The 21,936-nt window shown below is 39.1% G+C and overlaps 1 protein-coding gene across 1 annotated transcript in view; it reads left to right on the forward strand.

Moving 5' to 3' along the window:
• PPP4R1 (protein phosphatase 4 regulatory subunit 1) overlaps positions 1-21,936 on the forward strand; it is a 66,484-nt gene that overhangs the window by 26,421 nt on the left and 18,127 nt on the right. The window contains exons 4-10 of the mRNA XM_075705442.1: positions 7,787-7,929; positions 9,307-9,453; positions 11,062-11,169; positions 11,908-11,973; positions 14,249-14,407; positions 15,546-15,676; positions 17,360-17,877. Of these exons, the coding sequence (XP_075561557.1) occupies positions 7,787-7,929; positions 9,307-9,453; positions 11,062-11,169; positions 11,908-11,973; positions 14,249-14,407; positions 15,546-15,676; positions 17,360-17,877 (1,272 nt within the window). The remainder of the gene's footprint in view (positions 1-7,786; positions 7,930-9,306; positions 9,454-11,061; positions 11,170-11,907; positions 11,974-14,248; positions 14,408-15,545; positions 15,677-17,359; positions 17,878-21,936) is intronic.

Raw genomic sequence — 21,936 nt, forward strand, 5'->3', positions numbered from 1 at the left:
TACAGCAGTGAACTAGAAATACCAACCGTCCTAAAGTTGCCTAAGCAGTCCTCTGTCCTGTTAATACCTTGCAACTTCAGAAGTCCTGTAGGTGGGCTGATGTTTTTCAGATACGGTCTTTGCTTGAAAAAGAAACTTGTTTAGGGGTTTTTTTGTTAGCTTGTTTGGGGCTTGGGGGGGGGGGGGTGGGTGGGATTTTTTTCCTTTTTTTTTTTTTTTTTTAAATAAGATGGGGCTACAATGAGACAGCCAGTTCTGTGTTTGAGAGCAAGACACTTTCAAAACAATAACTTTTTATTCTTCATGTACTGTGATTATACTTTAAGAAGCTAAATGTCATCTGTATTATGCTAAACACTGCATTAATGTGAAATAAATTAATCTTTACTAGAAAAAGATCTGGGTCAAAATATATGATTGTACGATGGAAGGCACAAAAAAACATGAGACTATGGTTTGGTATGATTGACACAGATCTTGACATACCAACTGGCTAGCCATGACATAAATTTTTTGAGGCATCATGGCAAAGGCAAATATCAGCTCTAAAACTATTTTTAGAAAACTTGACAAAAAATTCTCAAAGAAAGATCTTTTGGTGGGAACTCATTTGGACTCTTTGTGTAATGTCTTATTAATATCACTAATTTATGGAAGTTTCTTTGGGGGGGAAGAATTAAGTATTGCTAAAGAATGCTAAGTGATGTTTTAACGTCTCTGTCAACAGCCAGTGTGTGGGTTGTGGGTAGACAGACAGCGAGTTGTAGTGAAAGAGAGAGTTCTGACTACCACTGTGTAACTGCACATATAGGTAATATAAAGTGTGTCTTCTCCTGACAAGGCAGTTTGGACTCTTTCTAATGAATTAGTTCTAGGTTATATGTGGTTTTGTAGCCTTAAGATCACCACTGGGAAAGAATATCCATTTCCAGTGATGTTGGAAATGAGCTGCTACCCGTGCTGATGGAACACAGGAATTGCTGTGCCCTGGTATCATGTTCTGCTGTATGTAAATGGCAGCACAGAATAGCTGTTCCAGTGGAGGAAGCCCATCAGTGGCAGTTGGGGAATAATCTACTGCCTCCAACCCCCTTACTTGCCAAAGAAACTTTTTCTCTGAATCTCAGTTGCTTGGAAGGCCTGTTTTCTTCAGTGTTTGTCTTCATTGCTGTAGTTGGGTGTTACTGCTAAGTCTGTGACTTTTTGCTGTGGGATTTGGGTGTTTTTCAGACCTTCTGAACTCTGGACTTCCCTATTGTCTTTGGTAGTGAGTTCTGTAGAATAGTTACAGGTCTGGTAAGAAAGGTGCTACCTTGTGTTGTTCTTTAATCACTTTGTAATTTCTCTGTTTCTTTAGGGATGTTGGTTATGACTTCCCACTTAGATGTTTTTATGGTGTCTTTGAACCTGTAGAAGCCAAGAAGCAGCTTGGCTTAGGAGCTCAGTGCTTGGAAAATGTTAATTTATCCCCCATAAATCCTTGTTAGTGATCGAGTGCTTATCTTTGTGTTAAAACAGCTGGGCCTTCTTCATTCTCAAATGTAGACTAGCCTCAGACTTATGTGAGCTTGAACAAGGCCATTATGTCTGTCTTTTTCACTTGAGTAAATTAGTATTAGCCAAACTTTTTTTTTTGGTACCAGCTTGTGAATGGCTTATCTGATACAAGACTTCATCGCTGTGCACACAAGTACGATTAACTGACTTTGAAAGTTAGCCTCAGCCAGAATTATTGCATTATTGGTGTTTTGCTCAGTGTGCTTGCAAAACTGGGTGCTAGAAGCTTTAAATTTTATTTTTGGAGGGCTCTTTTAGAGGGAGGGTCTGTATCTTCATTTCTAAAATGTATGTAGTATACTGTGAAATAGATGCATATAGGTATCTTTCTAAAGAAATGATGGGGAAAAAGAAAGTGACCTCCTGGAGGACTGGTACTTACTTGCTTGATTATAACCAACTAGATTTTTTTTTTTTTCTCCTGAATGAAAAGTAGTCTCTTTACTGCATAGAATCAGTTGTGAATGCAGTTTGCAAAACAAACTTGATTTTAAAAAACAATTATTAGACTAATTGATCATTAAGTTTTGAAGCTGTATAATCAGGCTTAATGTGGATGGCCTCACAACCTTAATTACTTAATAGTGTGCTTAATCTATGTTAGTAAGACCATTTCAATTACTGCTGTTGGTATAGTGAGAGATGCCAACAATAGCTGTTGAATAGCACATATTACAGCATTTCATTTAACAAAATCTTCGTATGTAAGCAATATTAATGGGAGTGCTAATATGTGCCTTTCCCAGCTGTCAATAGCTCCGCCTGTTTTTTCTCCCTTCCTTCACCTTCATGTTTCTGGATTTTCTATACCTCTTCTCCCATCTCCTGCTACACTAAGATTTTTTTTTTTTCCCCTTTGCTTGATGTGATCCTCTTTTGTCTCTCCACGCATCTGATGGATGACTAACACTGACTTTACCCTCTCTCATTAGTCTGTACTTCACTCCTCGCTCTGCCAGTCAGTAATGAAGTCCATTTCTGGTTAGTAAGAGAAAAGAACCTGACTACTGAAGCAGCACACACATCAGACACATCAGTCTTTCTGATGGACTCATAAGCTAAAAGGGGTGGGTTCTGGTTACAGTGTATTTTCACTTGTCCAGATTTTCTTTTGCCTTCAAAAAAAGGTAGGAAAATTGTAGGGACAGATGAAATGGGAAATGAGAGAAATCAAAAGGGAAAATACGGATAACACTAGAAGGAAAAAAAGAGGGGAAGGGAAAGCTATAGTTGGGAAAGAAGGGGATAGATAAAGTTTGAGTTGATAAACTGTAGAATTTATTTAAACTTTGTCTTTGATCATGCTTCTGACATTCAGTTTGAGAATAAACATGTATACAAATCCAGTACTATTGCCATGCCGTTGGCAGATTGGCATCTTAGCATGTTGTGGACCTTATACTCAGGCTGAATACAGAAATGGGGATCTATACAGTGGAAAGGGCATGAAGGTGTTTTCTGTGCTGCTTGTTTCTTTCTAGCACGTATAAATTGATATTTCCATTTGCCTTTCACCAAGATGTTTTATTTAAAAGAATGAAAGTGTAAATGCAAAGCTGTGCACTTCCACCTTTACTTCTTACTCACAACGCTTAATAAGAACAGATAGTAACATTACTAATATTAAGATATACTTAAAACATTTATCAAAATCATCAGTTAAAGCAGCATTAGCATCACCAGTAATTGTTCTTTATATACACTTTTACAACACAAAAACCTTACAGCCCCTCACAAATATAGGGAAAATTGACTGCTGCTTGTATTCCAGAATGGTCGTTTTGGGATGATGAAAGCTTTGCAGAATTTCTTCTAAATACTGTACGTTGTTGCAGAATAAGCTATTGTGATATAAATCTAGTTGTTAGCTGGCTCTGGAATAATTACTTCATTTACAAATAACTGTTCTGGAGCAATTAGTTGGTATTACACTGTGCAGCTCTGCAATAATCCCCTTTTAATTTCCAGTATACAGCTAACTGTGGTACTTTACTTCCTCATAGCTGAAGTGGAATACAGAGTGAACTGAAGTCTCAGCAGGGGTGAAATAAACATTATGCATTTACATAGGAAAGCTAAGTGTGTGTGCTAGGAGTAGCTAGATGAGTATGTTGGCGCTTTGCTTACATGAGAGAGGGTGTCAAATTCTAGGGGAAATTTAAATGTTTTTTTCATGGGTAGGGAAGGAACATTTAATTACTTCTATGATTTTGGGGTCAGTTTGGGATGTTGATTTAAATGGTGATTTGTGAAATAGCTAAAACTGAAGGTTGGTGTGTGCAGATCAAAGTTTGCCCAGGTTCTGGAGATGTTGGTTGGAATATATTGCTTTTCATGTGGTCTGGAAATGGAGAGAGGTAGAACTGTATCATTTTTATTCTGGCAACTTCTTTTCAAAGTTATTTCACAAACAGAAGTAATGGAAGTCTATTTTCACTTTCTTCTGTCTTTTAGTTTTGCTTGATTTCTAAAACTCAATTCAGTATATAATTCTGTATCTAGAGAATACACAAGCCCTGGCAGAATGAAATAAAATGCTAATGAATGAGAAAAACAAGTACGAGTTCGCTTCTGAGATCTAATTTTTTGTATTAGTATTTCTTTTGAAATTTTTTTTGTTTTGACAAGTTGCAGCTCTTTTTTCTAGTAGCCTGCTACTTTAAGGCTTGTACCTTCAGGAGATAGTTTGAAGAGAGTAGCATTTAAAAATATTTCCTCTGCCAAACGGAAAAATACTGTTCCAAGCAAATGACATGGAGAACCTAATTGTACACAGTGACTTTCCAGAGTGCCTAAAATAGAAACTTTCAGATTTGATGTGAAGCAAAATTCTCCACCCGGATCTTGTTTATACTGTGTGAAAGCCTGGTCCTGACCGTATTGTACAGTGCAAAAAATATATAATGCAGATGTGTTCCCCAGCTGGACGAGCTTATGCTTTAAGAAGCTGTGTGTGATAATTTTAACTGATACTGCTATGCTTTTTTCACTGTGATGACCAAACCATAAATTCCATTATAAACAACAGAAAAGTTTAAACTGAAATGGCCGAGACTGTCAAGTATTGAAGCCTGCTGGAATCTGTATTTGGAGCCGCCACCTATCTAAGCTAAAGACAAAGCTGAGGAATGGATGAAGGGAATGAGAAAGTGCTGTATCTTTAGTGCAATTTTTTGGCATTGTTGCTTGGGTCTTTAGGAAACATAATGCAAAAAAAGAAAAAAGCTCTACTGTAACCCCATCAAGACTGCAAGATTAGGCTCTGTTCAGTATACACTTCAGCATTTGGAAGAATTGAGCTCTTATCTAAATTGGTAAGCTTAAAGTTCAGGTTCAGTAATTCCCCAGAACAGCACAAATGCCTTTTTGATAGTGAATTACGGTGTTGCGTTACAGAGCCAGTTACATACACAGTGCTGGTTTGTTTGTTGGTTTGAATTGACCTTACTAAGATCAGAGAGCCATGTACTTAAAAGTTAGGGAATGTAAGAACTAAGGTGACTTTACAGTTCTAATTCATTTTTGAGTATGAATTTTTCAAATCTATAATTGCATCATCTCATCTGTCTGTGATCCTTGCAAAGCCAGAGCTTGCTTACTAGCTCAGGAAGAAGGGGGCTGACTTTATGTGAGCAGCTGTTCAGTATTGTCAGGTGGTGTAGCCACTCTTAAGTGCTGCATAATAGATGAACCCTGTTCTGAAGCAAAAAGGATCTTATGTTTTTGGTACTCATTGCTGTCTTACTGGAGTGCTTCATAAAGAAACTTATTGATTCAATTTCACAGCAAACCTAGTCAATTTGGGGGAAAGGAGTGTTGCCATTACTTTACCACTGGGTGGGCAAGCTGTAGAGGTATCAAAATCAAAACAGTCTGCCCATTTTGAGTGCCTAGTGTCCGAAGCTTTATACATAGCTTGTGATATGCTTAATACAGAGCTCTTGTTACCTTTGATTGCAGTGGTGGTATTTCTTCAGCAGTGAAGACACAGAGTTCAGACTGCAATCAAATGAGTAGTGTGCAATTCCTCTGTGAAGAGTTTGGCTTGAGCATTTTGCACAGCTTCACACTAGGCAAAGGAACGAATCAGGTTTCTCAGCATTCTACTTCTTTCACTCTGTTTTGATGGCAGTATCACAGTAAGCAGTTCCTGCGCCCTCTTACCATCACTTGCTTGCTGCCATCATCAGATAGTTCTGCTACTTGAGGGAAAAGTGTGATTGCACAGGGAGACTAATCTAAGTGCCAGTCCTTGCTGTTTAATCATGCGGCTGTGGTGAGGCAAAAGCTGCATCAGCCAGATCAGCTCTTTGATATGGTTTGTAGTCTGTTACATTGTTACATTGGCGTAATGGAAAGGCCAGCAGCAAGTTTTGGGTTTGGGAGGGTGGGAACTGCCTGAAGCAAATTTGGAAACAATTTAAGAAGCACTGCTGCCAAACATGCACCCTCAGACAAATTTCTCTTCCTCTCTCCCCCTTCCCTCTGCCTTCCCCATGTCAGTCACTTTCTGTCTGCTGCAAGGAATGAGGCAGGGGTCCTAAGAAGTGAGAACGAGACCTTAGTGATAAGTGTTGTTACACAAGCCTCTTGTACCCTTAGATCGTGTCCTGGGCGTGTTTTGAAATAGCAGCCTGATGGGAAAGGTGGGAGCGAGTCCCTCCAGTGCTGGCATTGGGCCCTGGTTCCAGTTTCTTGTCCAGCAAGTTTCAGTCTCCCTTCCCTTTAGTTGCTAGTTTTATCTCCTTGTCACTCACCTCTCAGCCCTCCATCCTTCCTCACCCAGCCTGGTGGTTCTTCATTCTGCTGTTATCCATCTGCAGGCTTTTCAAAAGAGTTGGTCTTGGGAGAGGGGCTGCATACAGTCTGTTTGCAGTGATGATGGCTTTCTCTAGCCTGCTCAGCAAGAAAGGACTCTAAAATTCATAGTTGCTGTGCTCTCTGTCAGCTACTGGGCAGGTGCAAATGGATGGTGTTTTCAAGGCCTCTTAGCTCAGCCACCTTTGGTCAGGTTTTCACACAGATGGAAAAGACATGCTGAGATGTAAAAGGACTCCTTTCTCTGGCACACTTCAGGCCCCTCTTCCAGAAGCGAAGAAGCTAGGCCTTGTCAGATAAGATGACCAGAATTCAATGTAGGAAGAAAATAGATGGTTTTGCCAACTTTAGTCTTGAAAACAGCTGGCCTACTTTGGTTGATGACACCCATTCTTCCCCCCCCCCCAAGAATACCATCCTAATGAAGCATTGCAGCTTATGCTATCTTGTGTTCTAAGGACTGCTCTGGCAAATTCTTATAAGGAAGCGAATGATGAGTTACTATGATAGGAAGTATGAGGCAACCTTAATAGTAGGAGGTGCTGCAAGCTCCCAATAGAAAGTTAGACTGAAATTAGAAGCTTTTATTCTCTGACTACGTTTTTTAGAAAAACTGCAAGTAGTAGTATTTCCTTTCTTTGCATAATATGATATGTAGAATTTAGCTTTCAGAATTAATGATGTCATTAACTAGTATGTTTGTCCTATTTACAAGTGCTTATTTTGGTCAACTGTCATGTTTAGTGCTACAAACATAGTGTTTACCAAACTAGAATTTAGCCTTTCGTTATCTGTTCATTTTCGTTAATTCAAGTCTGCTAAAACTTGCACATGGTTTGAGTAGTCTGCAGGATGTGACTTCTTCACTACAAACTTCATAATGCGTGTATTGCCTATGGAGTTCAACCCGCGCATGTTTCAGAACATCTGAAGTTTAAATAAAAAGGCTTTTGTCCTGTGTGTTCCTGTTAGTGTTTTGGGAAGAGAAACAGCAGATGGGAAGACTGTTTTTTGTTTATTGTCATGAACAGCAAACTTGTTCAGTATTGATTTATCTGGGATTTCATTTTGTATTCTGAAACTTTGTCAACAATTCATAAACTTTACAGAGGATTTTGGTATGTTTTTCTGTAGGAAAAGTAAGTCTATAGCCAAAGAAATGGAGCCCATAGGCATTTGATTACTTTGTGTGCTATGATCTGTTCTTTTTAGTAGTTCAGTAGTTTTTTAGTATACTAGTACAGAGTGTAGTTGTACCTGATTTTGCAAAAAGATGGTGCTTCTCAAAATGAAGCTTGACATGAACACTTGAGAACATAGTTTGTATGTACAGGACTGTAAAAAGCTTATTCTGGCAGTATGCTTGTAAACATTTATTGTGCCTTGTCTGGTTCTATTTTGACCCTGACAGAGCCAACAGTACGGGCAGAATTGATGGAACAGGTGCCTCATATTGCTATGTTCTGTCAAGAAAACAGACCTTCAATCCCATACGCTTTTTCCAAATACTTACTGCCTATTGTGGTACGATACCTCGCAGACCAGAATAACCAGGTAAGTGTCTTTTACAAATAGTTTATTAGCTATTTGCATATACCTGGTGTGAGGTTTTTAAATTTAAATAGTTTAGCATCATACAAGTGTATAATATTTTGGGGTAAAAAAAGTTTTGAATGACATGAAATACATGGCACCCTGAACTTTAAAGAAAATTTCCAACTTTTTTTCATTTAAGTGATCTGTTCTGATTTGGGGCCTTTTTTTCTGCTATTGTATTCTTATGGACAAAATCAAACAGTCATTTTGATAAGCTTACATAATTTAAATTCTGGCAAAAAGGAACAGTAGTTATGAAAAACTGGCTCCTTGGTATAATTCAATTTTTTAACACCATTAGGTACCTTTATAACCAGTTATTTGTATATTGATCCAATAAAGCTTTTGGATTGAACTTGTGTGGTTCGTTTCTCTGCATGTATGAGTTAGTTTGCCTAAAGCTTTCTCTAGGCTTCTCCATGTCATCTCAGACAAGACTAATCCTACGTGAAACATTAAGTATTTTAGGCCTCTTGAATTTGTCACTTTTTTTGCCCTTTTCAGATTTTCCATAATTAAAAATAGGTACCAAAACCTACTTTTTTTAATAGTTGGTTTGCTAATTCATGTATAATACAGCAACCATACTTCTGCTTGATACTCTCTTGGTAGCAGATCAGCGATTCTGTTCATTGTCTTAACGTCTGTTGATACTCCATAGTTCATTTGGCTGGTTTGCTCTGAAACAAAATTCTCGAAGGTGTTTTCAAAATTGCTGCGTTGCGGTATATAGTCTCTTGTTTTATGTAATGTTTTCTCTTCTGATGAAGTTACTTTTTGAGAGGCAGGGTTTAGCCACATATGAAGTCAATTATTAATGGTTATCTTATTTTTGTACAGTCTCTTTTTTTGTTAGATGGGACTAAGCAAAAATGTCTCTCAATCTAAAATACATTTGAAATAAACACAGTTACTGATTGTCAGCCAAACTTATTAATCTCAGAAAAAAAGACAATTTGTTTAATAACATTTACATTCCTTAGAACTTTGTTGCTCCCCATTAGTTGTGCTGCTTTTCTTGCATGAGCTTTGCCATGACTACTTTTTTTGATATTGCTGTCCTGTGTTTTGGGAAGTATGTAGGTGGACACTTGTTTTAACAGTATTGCCTTAGTTTACAATATGCAGGTGTTCTTGGGTTCAAACATAGTTTGTTTCAAACATGAAGTGTTTGCAAAAGGGGTTTTGGAGCACTTGTGCTCTTGCTGAGCGTAATTGGTATAGGTGTGTGGCAGTATATAGGTACAACTTCCAAAATACAGGACGTGTATTTAAACAAAAAACTAAAAATCTGTCTTTGAATTCTTTGGTTCAATTTTTGTCTTTTTACAATAGGTAAGAAAAACAAGCCAGGCAGCACTGTTAGTTCTGTTGGAGCAAGAACTCATAGAGAGATACGATGTGGAGACGAAAGTATGCCCTGTTCTGATAGATCTGACAGCTCCAGACAGCAATGATGATGTGAAGACGGAAGCCGTAGCTGTAAGTAACAGCAATACTAAATCATGCAGTATAAAGTTTGCTTGAATGCTTGATGTTGCAGTGACGGTAGTGTGTTTCCAAGATGCACATCCGTGTGGTATTAAAGAGAAAAAATTATATTGCTATCCATAACTAATCTGTAACTTTTTACATTGCTGACACTTGAGTCAAGGTTAGATTTAAATTCAGTAGCTTATAGATGCTGTAAAGAAAAACCCAGCTGGACAAGACAGTGCAGGGGATTCATTTTATTGACTCCTAAAGCATCTGCTATTGTTGGCTTTTCAGTTTTTTCAGGCTGGTTTGTTTTATGGAAGTTTAAATTGCATATGTAGAAAATTTTTGTTAGTGGAAAATCTCTAACGCTTGAATTCTGTTGGTGTTTGCTGTATGTATGTTCTCTATTGATTTTGTTTTGGTTTATTGCACGAAATAATACGTATCTGACTTGATTAACTCATGGTTGGTTGGTGGGGGTTTTCTTGCATTAGACACAACCTTAATAATTAAAAGTTATTGTGTGTTGAATTAAAATAGTAAGCAAATCAATAATTTATAAAGGAGAAATGGCAGATGATGTATGTCCTTATGTTTCCCTTGAATTTTTGCAATTTATGTTGATGCTTTTTGCTGGGTGACTTTTTTTTTTTTTTAAATTCTTTTTGGTTGAGAGAGACCTCATTAATATTTTACTTTCATAATGTGGCTGGACTCGTAAACAATAAGCAGGCTGGGCATTATTGTATTTGGCACCAAATTTCTAGTACTTTCTTGAAGAAGCTTACAAATACATAACAGAATAAAGTTTAAAGCAGAATTGTTTTACCAATCTTTATTGTTTTGAAGATACTGAAACTTGAGATAGGTTTCTGTAGCTCATCGAGCCCCTAGAGGTTAGAAAACCAATAATTTGTTATTATAGGAAAGTGAATTTAAGTAGTTCTACCGATGTGATCAGGAAAGTTGAACATAAAATTCTTCTGGATTACCACCTTCTTTTAAAAGTTGTACTAAAAACCAGAGTGAAAGAGCAGTTAGAGGAAAAAGCTGTCACTTTCTTTGGTACAATATGCTTTTTCAGTAGTTTTATGTTAGGGAGTTGCATATGCGCAATATGGAGTATTTTAATCTTTAAATCGTACAGAAGTTGTAGAAGTTGCTTAAGCATATTAATTGTCAATGATTTTCTGTTAATTGTAAATATATATATTTGTTAAGTATTGGAATAGTGAAAGAATCTTGTACTTGTGGGTGGGGTTTTTTTTTATTTTTGTAAGTCTTGTTTGGTAAGTTATGAGAGTAATTTCTGAGAGTTCAGTTAGCTCCATTGGTTAGGAATTTGATTTAGTTTGGTGAAAGACCAATGTCTTCTACAGATGTGTTACATCGTGACGGGGGAGGATAAAAAGAAAAACAAAATGCTTTTTGCAGAAGTGGCCAAAGTTTTTTTTCAATTCAAAATATGGATTTTTTTTTCACTTTTTTTCACAATTTTCAATAAAATTATGTGTATCACAATGAAAAGTAAAGGTGAAAAGCCTCTGCTTAACTGACATGGAATTGTGTCTTGTGCAAGCATCCCTGATTAGTGTTTTGTCTTGCCATTAGATAATGTGCAAAATGGCTTCCATGGTGGGAAAGGACATCACGGAAAGACTTGTTCTTCCTAGGTTTTGCGAGATGTGCTGTGACTGCAGAATGTTTCATGTTCGTAAGGTATGAATTATCAGCATCTGATCTGGATTATCTGTGAAAGGAGTGTCATCAACTTGGAACTTGCATTTGTCTAAATGACTCTTTCCTGCTAGAGTTCATCTGTGACATGTATAAGTGAAAGCTATGTGGTTTCTTTTGTAGCTCGCATTTCCACAGATTTTTTTTATTTGACACTGAGTTTTTTCCAGAGTCCCTACCTCTATTATCAGAAACAAAGAAAGAATCTGCTTGTTCCTTACGATCATGCAGGTAGCCATGAAAATGTGAACCAACTGTAACTGATACAGCATCAGCCACCTGAGCTCATATCTTTGTGCATAGATGGAATTAAACATGCTCATTAAGATGAAATAAATGAGTACTCCATCACAGTATTTAGGTGCTGAGGCTGTCTTTTGGTTTCAACCTGCCATTGCATAGCTTATTTTCCTTGATAACTGCTTGTGTTCTTTCATTTGACAGCACTTTGAATGCGTTTTATCCTTCCCTTTCACTTAAGTTTTGGGATGGTTCTGTGATTTAAAAAAAGGCTCATTAAGCTTGAAATGAAGAAAAAAAAATTTTTTTTTTTTTTTTTTTAAAACCATGGGAAATGATGGAATGGGGAAGTGGCTGAGACTGAGTTTGCACCAAAACCTGTTCTTGTGGTTTTAAAAGCTGTTTACATTTTTCCTTTGATTTTGTTTGCTTTATTAAAACTATTGGCTTAGTGGTTATTTCTTGAATTTTGTCTGCAAGGTATGCGCAGCCAATTTTGGAGATATCTGCAGTGTGGTTGGGCAGCAAGCCACTGAAGAAATGCTGGTAAGCCATTTCTTAAAGGATTTTTCTTTCTAATGCAGGTTGGTAGTGGACTTAGACAAGGTACAGAGAAGGGCAGCTAAAATGTTTAGGCAACTGCTACATTCCCTTAGTAAGGAGAGACTGAAAAAGCTGTGACTTTTCGGTTTTGCTGATGTGAGGTTATGATTGACGTTTACAAAATCTTGAAGACAAGTTACTATGAATACAGAGCTTTTACTTGCCAAGTCACACAGTCTAGAGCTAAGGGATACTGAGTTGTAGAGCTGGGAGAAGGGTTTAAACCAGACTGAAGAAAATACCTTGGGCTGTGGAGGCAGAGAGTATTTGCAAGTTCAGAAATACATTAGGCAAAAAGTAGGCAGGAATATGTCTTCTAATGTCCATAAATGCAATGAGAGATTGCAGATAAAGGAAGAGCATGGGGGGTATAGACTGCTAGAATTGGCAAGGCTTATGTGGTCTCTTTAAACGGCATCACTTAATGCTGCTGTTCATTGATTTAATCTCTTAAAGTCAGTTTTCCTGACTCTAACAAAGCCTCACAGCCCTCCTGGGAAGGAGCAAAAGAGAGAAAGGCAGAGAGAATAAACTAATCTGGGCAATAACAAATGAAGTAAAGAGATACAAAGTCAAAATGGAAAAGCAGGGAACTGGATGGAGCAGTGAGCAGAGGATCCTTATCAATGCCCTCCATTCCCCTGGCAGGTCCAAGGAGCTGGTGGATGTTGCTAGACTTGGAGACATGATGGGGACTAGGGAGCAGAAATCAGCCTGACAGTCTCTGGGATCCTTCTTCAAGCTTTCTCCTTTTGGGGATGTGGACAGTGAGCTTGTTAAGGGCCAGAGGAGGTTGATGAGTCAGTGCCATGAATTAGCAAGGGACTTGTATGGAAAGAGTGTAATGACTTCAACATGAAGCTCTGCAGCCTTTTGCAGATGTGGTATTGGGACAGGTATGCCTAGTGTGACCCGCAGGACATTTCTTACGTTCTTACAGCATTTGCTGCGTTTTTCCCTAGGTACTGTGTGATTCAAGCCATTTGATAATGAAGTATCATTGCACAGATTTACATCCCATACGTTTCTTGATTGGGGATGTAAATTGATTTCTCTCGCACAAATGCCCTCTTAGTGATACATGTCATGAATTTGGATTAAAACTTTGTAGACAGTGCAATTAGACTATGAAATAAAAAAGTGGTGGTCATTTTATGTGAAAGAAATAATGTGGCTGGACGGTTGAGGATCTCTTTATATAACAGAAAACACCATTTTCTGCTCTTTTTGGATTATTTAAAAAAAAAAAAGTAAAAAGCGGAATGGCTTTAGATAAAACTTAATTTAGTAACATAAATGCTTTTTTTTAATCAGAAGCAAAGTCCAGAAAGCTTTGCTGCAGAAAGTAGGAACAGCTGAACCATCAATAACTGAGAACAGAGCTGTAGCAACATTGTATTACTTATATCTTACCAGTCTGCCTGTTGCAAGCCAAGGCAGCCATGTGATGATCTGCATGTCTTTGACTGCCTCATCTGCCCTCTGTCCTTATTTCATCCTTACCATTACTGTTTGCAAAAACCTGACCACTTGGGCAACTTCAAAATGCTTCGGTTTTATTAGTAAAACCACTGCGCTGTTCAAACCTGTTTTCTCTTGCACCAAACGCGGTGTTTCTCTCATTCCCCTGTGCAGTTCAGGTCCTGCTTTATAGGGTAGGTGGTGACAGAGATTGGTAAATCTAACAACAAGAAGTTTAGGTGGAAGAGAAAGGTTTTCTTTCTTCCTGAAGATGCTCTTCCTTTGCATTCCAGTGAGAATCTTAAAAAAAATCTGAAGTGGTCTCTGATAGGTCAAACATTAGTGCACCAGTATTATTTATGTTTTTGTTCCTTTCAGTATTATCAGCTTTAAAAGAATGGTGTGGAGATGAGGTTTTGTCTTAGGATAGGTTTTCTGGGCTTGGGGATATTTTTGGAGTTGGCTTTTTGGGGATTTTTTTTTTTTTTTGATATAAATCAGGTTAGAAAGTTAGTACTTTCTTGCTATTCTTCAGACAGGTGAATTTTCCTTATCTGTATCCGTAAGTAACATGAGAGCAACTGATTAGAAGGGTGGTGCTGCAGAACGTATGTTCTTTGTCTTGCAAATGTTAAACTAATGCATCTGAGTATGAGGGCAGAGAACGAGATGAAGGAAATTAATGTGAAAAAGAACTTGCTTTGAAACAAGTACTGCCTGTTAAGACTTGCATACTTACTCACTATGTTCCTAACAGCTGCCGAGGTTTTTCCAGCTCTGCTCTGATAATGTGTGGGGAGTTAGGAAAGCCTGTGCTGAATGCTTCATGGCAGTTTCTTGTGCAACATCACAGGAAGTCCGGAGGACAAAATTGTCAACCCTTTTTATTAATTTGATTAGTGATCCTTCACGATGGGTAAGAATTGCTTTTTATTTCTTGAATAGCTGTCATATTTGAAGGATTTTACTGTGAGATTCCATATAGAACTTCTCCCCATAGGTGTGGATAACATGACTAGTTTCACACACCTCAAGCAAAATTCTTCTTAGACTACTTAGTTTATCAATAGGTGTAGAGAGTCCCTCACATTTTCACTGCAGCATGTAAGAAAAACTGTGTCAGTGGAATAGCTTTTCTTAGCTACCGACCTGCCTGTGACTTAACATTGCTTAAAATCATTAACAAAACTGGAAAATGAGTTGTGACTTACTTGTATTTTTTCAGGTTGCCTACCACCACCACCTTTTGGGGGGGGGTGGTGGTGGTGGTAGTGTTTGTTGTTGGTTTTGGGTTTGTTTGGGTTTGGTTTGGGTGGGGTTTTTTGTGTTGTGGGTTTTTTTTTTCTGGGTTCTTTGGTGGTGTGTGGGTTTTGGTGTGGTGTGGGGTTTTTTTTGGTGGGTTTTGTTTTTTGGGGTTTCTTTTTGTCTTCAAGACCTACTATTCAAACCTTGTTAAGTTTGTTATTGAGCAACCTACTTCCAAGAGCCAAAAGTAGATCTTCTGTGCAGATGCACAAGCTCTTGGATCTTGGAAAGTTGTGCAAGTTGTAGCCCAGCAGAATTAATCAAATAATAAAACATTGAGTTAGATAATTGTTGAGAAGGGGAGAATAAATAGTAGGAGAAAGGAGGAGCAAATGAACAAAATAGCCAAATAGGAAAGGGGGAAAAATGCAGAGCTTATCATCAGTCAAACAAGGTAGCAAAATGTCTGTTTGCAGTACATTGTTTTTTCCTTTCAAGATGTTAAAATTCTCAACTCCCCTTCTATCTAAATAATTGTGATTTCTTTGGTTATGGGGAATAGGCCTGTCAACTTACTTACTTGTGATCTAACTGTTTTTACCCTGCGTTTTCCTTAACTTTTTTTTTACTTGGCACTTTATGTGTACAGCTGGCTGACTCCTTCCAGACAAGAGCCTCTGCTGTTGCTTTCCTCAGTAGGCTTATGACCCTTCCAATTCCTAGTAGCAGGCATTTATGTTTTATAGGACAACAAGCTTTATATATATAAAAACAATTTTTTTTTTTTCACCTTGGACCCTTTCCACTAGGTCCGCCAAGCTGCTTTTCAGTCTCTGGGGCCTTTCATATCAACTTTTGCTAATCCATCCAGCAGTGGCCAGTACTTTAAAGAAGAAGATGGTAAAACCCCAGAAGATTGTGGTTCTGCACAGGAAAACAGGTAAAGAATTTGCTAAATCTACAAATTATTTTTTCCTCCTTGTTTTTCTTCTGTATGAACTACAAATTAAGAAAATTAACTTTCCTGTATAAATTGAGTATTTCTCTTGGTAAATGGAAAGATCTGGAACTTCTCATTTTACTTAATAGACTACCAGCATTTTCAGTTATTTACTAAAAATACATGACTGTTCAGTAACTTAGGATACCTTAGGATATACGTTCTGTGATGAAATGACTGACTTGATAGACAAGGGAGAGCAGTGGATATAGAATCATAGAATCATTTAGGTTGGAAAAGACCTTTAAGATCATCCAGTCCAACCATTAACCTAACATTACCAAGTCTACCTAGACTTCAGTAAGGCTTTTGACATGGTCTCCCATAAGATCCTCATAGAGAAGCTGATGAAGTATGGGCTGAACAAGTAGACAGTGAGGTGGATTGACAGCTGCCTGAATGGCTGGGCCCAGAGGGTGCTGATCAGTGACACATAGTTGGAGGCCAATAACTAGTCGTGTACCTCAGAGGTCAATATTAGGTCCAGTCGTGTTTAACGTCTTCATTAATGATCTGGAGAGTGGAGCACAGTGTACCCTCAGCAAGTTTGTTGACGACACTAAACTGGGAGGAGTAGCTGATGTGCCAGAGGGTCAGGCTGCCATCCAGAGGGTCCTCAATAAGCTGGAGAAATGGGCTCGCAGGAACCTTGTAAAGTTCAACAAGTGGAAGTGTGAAGTCCTGCAGCTGGGGAGGAGCAACCCCCCATGTGCCAGTACAGGCTGGGGTCTGACCGGAGAGAGGGCGGCTTTGCAGAAAAGGCCCTAAGGGTCCTGGTGAACACCAGGCTGACCATGAGCCAGCAATGTGCCCTTGCCGCAAAGGTGGCCAATGGTATCGTGGGCTGTGTTAGGAGGAGTGTTGCCAGCATGTGTTAGGAGGAGTGTTGCCAGCAGGTCGAGGGAGGTGATCTTTCCCCTCTGCTCGGCACTGGTGAGGCCACAGCTGGAGTGCTAGGTCCAGTTCTGGGCTGCCCACTACGAGAGAGACATGGACATAGTGGAGAGAGTCCAGGAATGTCCACAGAGATGATGAAGGGACTGGAGCATCTCTCCTATGAGGAGAGGCTGGGAGAGCTGGGGCTGCTCAGCCTGGAGAAGTGAAGGCTTGGGGGGGATCTTACCAACATGTACAAGTACCTGAAGGGAGGGTGGAAAGAGGACGGAGCCAGGCTCTTTTCAGTGGTGCCCAGTGACGGGACCAGAGGCAATGGGCACAACCTGAAACACAGGAGGTTCCCTCTGAACATCAGGAAACAGGTTTTTTTTTACTGTGAGGATGACCGAGCATTGGCATGGGTTGTCCAGGGAGGCTGTGGAGTCTCCATCCTCTGAAATACTCAAAAGCCATGTGGACACAGTCCTGGGCAACTGTTTCTGGGTGTCTCTGCTTGAGCAGGGGGGTTGGCCCAGATGACCTCCAGAGGTCCCTTCCAACCTCAACCATTCTGTGATTACAGAATCACAGAATTTTGCTATTTTACTCTGTTTATTTTGCTATGCTGTAAGTAAATGTAGTTTGATAAATAGCAAGCTGATAGTATGTGTGTGAATTTTCAAGAGCATCTGCTTGCAACAAGTGTATTTTGTTTTTTAAATGTTCATTTGCTTTGGCACTCAACAGCGAACAAGTCAGGACTACAGAAGATGTCACAACAGAGCATGAGCACAACAGGACAGAGGATCTGTCTTCACATGTCGCTAATAACGATTTTGCAACAAAACTTGAAAACGCCATGGAAGATCAAAATACAGTGTCAAATAACTCCCAGAGGGAAAGTGATTTCCAGACTGAGTCATCCTTCCATTGCACTTTGTCTTCAGAATCTTGTGGGGAAATGGCTGACGAGAATGAGCGAAGTTCTCATTGCTGTACAGCAGGTCTGCAGGAGGCTGGGCTGAATTCACAGGAAACCCCTCTTTCAGAGCAGGAATTATACAACTCTTTCCATTTCTGGAGGACTCCACTTCCTGAAATAGATATTGACTTCGAGCTTCAGCAGACTTCTGAGATAATACTTGATAGAGAAATTCAGGAACTCACTATGCCAGTGTCTCCAAACATTCCTATGGCAACAAGGAAAGAATTGGAAGAAATGATAGAAAATTTGGAACCCCATATAGATGATCCAGATGTTAAAGGTATAGTAAAGATACTGAAGCATTTTTAGTGTTTGGAGATCTGCATGTGTTGCTTTAGCAGTTTTGTTTGGAGTTATGCATATGTTGCTTTCGCAGTTTGGGCTTTAACCTCTCTGTTGTTTTAAAAGTCAGAAGTACTACTTCCTCCTTGTCCTCAAAGAGTTTGTATCTATTTTGATTTAATTGTGAAAATTGATGATGACCTAAAAGGGAACTTGCATTTGTGTAAATATGTTTAAAGGTAGTATGATTCCTTCCATAAACTGAATAACTGAATACACATACAGTTAGCAGTATAAACTTCTGACTGCCTGTTTTGACAGTATAATCAAATAGATGGTTCAATGGCATAAGCTGTTGATTAGGAAAATAATTTGTAATTAGCATACACGCAAAATAAGAAGGCAGATTAAGATTTTTTTTTAATATCAAAGTGTGATAAATGGCTTTCATTTTATGCATTATCCATTTTATTTTTAATGAATTCGTCTTCTCCATTTTTCTGCAAGGTCTTTATTATTGCAGTTTCATGTTGTTGACTTAAGTGTGCCAAGTTTGGGTCAAACTGAGAATTGATCCAACTGAGTTCTTGAAGTGAACACACATCCCCCATTTTAAAAGTTCTTGAAGGGTGGAGAAGGGTTTCGTAAGTATGACCAGCTGCTGGAGTAGCACCTCAGAGATACCTCCTGGGCTAAAATGACTTGGCTATTTCTCATATATGTACTGGAGATAAGTTTCTCTTGGTATTCGTTTGCTGAATAAATTCTAAGGCACATCAAGCCTGAGTGTCACAAGTCAGAAAGTCTAGACGTACCACTAAGGAAGAAGCCATGTTATTCTGGAGCTGCAGAATCCCTAGGGGAAAGCATGCCTCTATACCAGAAAAAGTAGGAAGAAAAAAGAGGGACAAGTTGGGAGTGGGAGAAACATTTTAGAATAAACTGATACTGCTTTCAACTTCTTTTTGTTGTCAGTAGGTTAGTATTCTAATAACTTTTCTTAAATCCATTTTGGGCTGTTTCTATTTAATCTGTTGTGAAGTCAGCAGATGAAACTTTGTTGCTTTAAGACTGCTTTGGGTGCTCTCTCTCTAAGGAAAGAGAGAAGAAAAAAATTTCAGCCTTGCTAATGATCTCAGTCTTCAAATAACACATCTCTGAAGCCCACTGTTAAAACTTGCACTGCTGTTCAGGTTTGTTTTATGAGACCTTGTTCTGTCCAGTTACAGAACATACCTTAAACATTTTTAATGAAGATTTATGTAGGCACATATTTGTACATCCAGAATTGTCCTGTGTTATGGGGTTGTTTCTGTTGTGTGCGTTCGTGTCTTGTTTCAGAGCCAGGGGTGGGGGGTGGGGTTGTAGCTCTCTTGACTGCGTCTCAGGAGGTTTTCAGTGCAGTTGTTCGCTGGCACTTGGGTATTTCAGTAGAAGAAAACTGTTACAAGGTTGCCAACACCATGGGTTCCCAGTGTTCACAAGTTAGGAAAGATTTGAATTAGGGTTACCAGTGCCATTTATTCTAATGTGTGGTGGGAGTGGGTGGTTTTAATTACTCAGTCATCTTTTTATTCCATTCAGTACCTCTGACTTGGTCAGGGCTGTGTAGTGAAGCCCCACGAAACACACCTCTAAACCCTGTATTCTTTTTTCCTCTTGCCTGTACTCTCGTTATTTGGTCGAAATACTTCAGAAGCTGGAATTTAACAATATGCCTGTTTTGATTTGGTAATATTGCTATTTTAATTTTGCACGGTGCATTGAGGCATAAGGAAATTGAGACCAAAACTGATAGGATGGTATTCATTTTGCATGCTTGTCTCAAACACTGAAGTGCATGTAGAAGTGGTAGGTATCCAGACTTTAGTCTCTGAGTAGCTGAGTTAATGCCTATGTTTTGGACCTTACAGTCCATAAATTGTGACAGAAGGGAGGTAAACTCACTTTGGGGGTGATCCAGAAGATGAGAGCCCTGACTGTCTCTTTGCTCATGGCAACACCATGAATAATGCTTCCATCTTTACCACCTAAAACTGTTGTTGCAAACTTATGGTATAAATACTCAGTCCAAAGGTTGTCTTAATTTGTTATTTTTATAGAAATTTTAGGAAATTTCTTAATTTCACAGATAATTTTGTCTCCAGTATACGTGGCTTACAAGTGTTTGCCAAACAGCCCTCGTCCCAAGTGGTGCTTTAGGGTCTTTCCCTGCCTCCCACCACAAGATGGCCATTATGGTTTTGTAAGCATTGCACTGTGAGCGGGCTGGTTCTTGACAGCAAAGACTGAGCAAGCTAGGAATTCCCCCTGCCCCCCTTTCTCTTTTTAAATCCCTGTGACCTTTTTCTTGCACTTACTTTCTTCATTGGTTTGCTGTCACCCAAGTCCTGGATTTCTGCTTCCATGCTATGTTCCTTCCTGTCTTTATTGCTGCAGTCCCAGCCAAGGAATGGGAGCGGAAGGTGGTGTGTGCTCTCTGGTGGGTAAGCGGGGGGCCTGCCATACTGCAGAGCTCCCATAGGTACACATCTTCTGGTTTCTATAGCAAATAGGGCAAGCATCCTAGAGCTATCACAAGATGAAGTAGGGATGAGTTAGCAGAAGTGTAGTTTGGGAATGAGACTGTAGTGTATGATGTTATGCATGTGTCAATAAGGTTAAGTTGTTCAGATGACCTTAACTCTGGCTGTACCTAGCCTCTCAGTGCTTGACTGTGCAACTTCAGCATAATTCTCTTAAAATGTTTAGAAAATATTCTCCAAAACAAAACTTAAAAAGAGAAGAAAATTAATACCTGTTGTGTGGAACCATTTTGGCCAGGGTCATTGGCACAGGGTTTTTGAAGGTTCTCAAGATCACACTGAATTTTTATTATTTGACTCTGCAGAATAACTGGTGATGGTAGTAAGGTCATGTCCTTCGTGGTACAATCAGTGGAGGTTGATAATTTCCATTTTGCTAGTTGGTTTCAGAGCCAGTCCCTGACAGCTGAGGTAGGTGTGAAGATTTGGTACTGAAGTTCAACTGGCAGTGATTCTTTCTGAGTCAGAGGAGTACAGTTTTTTTACCTCCTCCCCCTCACCCCCGCTTTACAGTATATATACATCCATAGCACCTACTATACCTCTGTAACCCCTATCCCCTCCCTTCATATGTATTTCCCCACATATTGCCTTTTTTGTTTTCCTTTCTGGATTCTGCATTCCGCTACTACACGTCTTGCTTCACCCTTGTATGTTGTGTGAGGTGCTTCTTCCCTCACCTGCTTGCATCATTATAGCATAAGTATTGAGAAGAGAATTACTCTGTTTTTATCTAAGGCGTACCTCAGCATACCATGACAAGAGAAAGGATCAGTTGAAAGGAAAGACATTGCTAGCTCATGCAGCCCAGAGTACAGTATGTTCAGTGCATACCCCAATCTTCCAGATGTCTTGGCTGCCAAGTACTGTTGGGTTACTGTTTAGATACGCAGAACAAACTGTTTGTGGTTGTGTGGGTGTTTTGGGTGTTTTTGTTTGTTTGTTTTGGGGTTTTTTTAGGTTTGTAACTTGACTGTGTTTTCTATGTTTCTGTAGTGCACCTCCCTATCATCAGAGCAGTTTCCATTTCAAACTTCAAATCCTTGCTCCAAGGCATGGAGACTCATGAGGTCTCTAGCAAATACTAATTAACAGTGACCAACAACTACCATAGAACATACTTTTTTCTGTAATCTTATTCTCAGAAAGGGGTGAACTGAATCTCGCTCCCAAAAATCTTTACCTGGAGGCTTTGTTTCCAGAACTAGCTTGTTGCCAAAGTGATAAATCTGAGTAATAGGTAGTTGAGCAGTCAGCAACCAAGACAGCCTGTCTTCTCACAGACGAACTCTACTGGCTAGTAGAGCTACACAGGCTGTGCAAGTTAAGCAGTGGTATGTAATCCCTGTTAATAGAACCTTTCCAGTCCACTGGCCAGACATCCTGAGGGTCTCACTGGGAGGTGGAAACCTGCACATTCTTCTTAAGTATGCCAGCTCTTTTAAAATTATCACAGGGTCTTTATTCAGGTC

Source organism: Pelecanus crispus, chromosome 2 (genome assembly GCF_030463565.1).
Source record: "Pelecanus crispus isolate bPelCri1 chromosome 2, bPelCri1.pri, whole genome shotgun sequence".
NCBI lineage: Eukaryota > Metazoa > Chordata > Aves > Pelecaniformes > Pelecanidae > Pelecanus > Pelecanus crispus.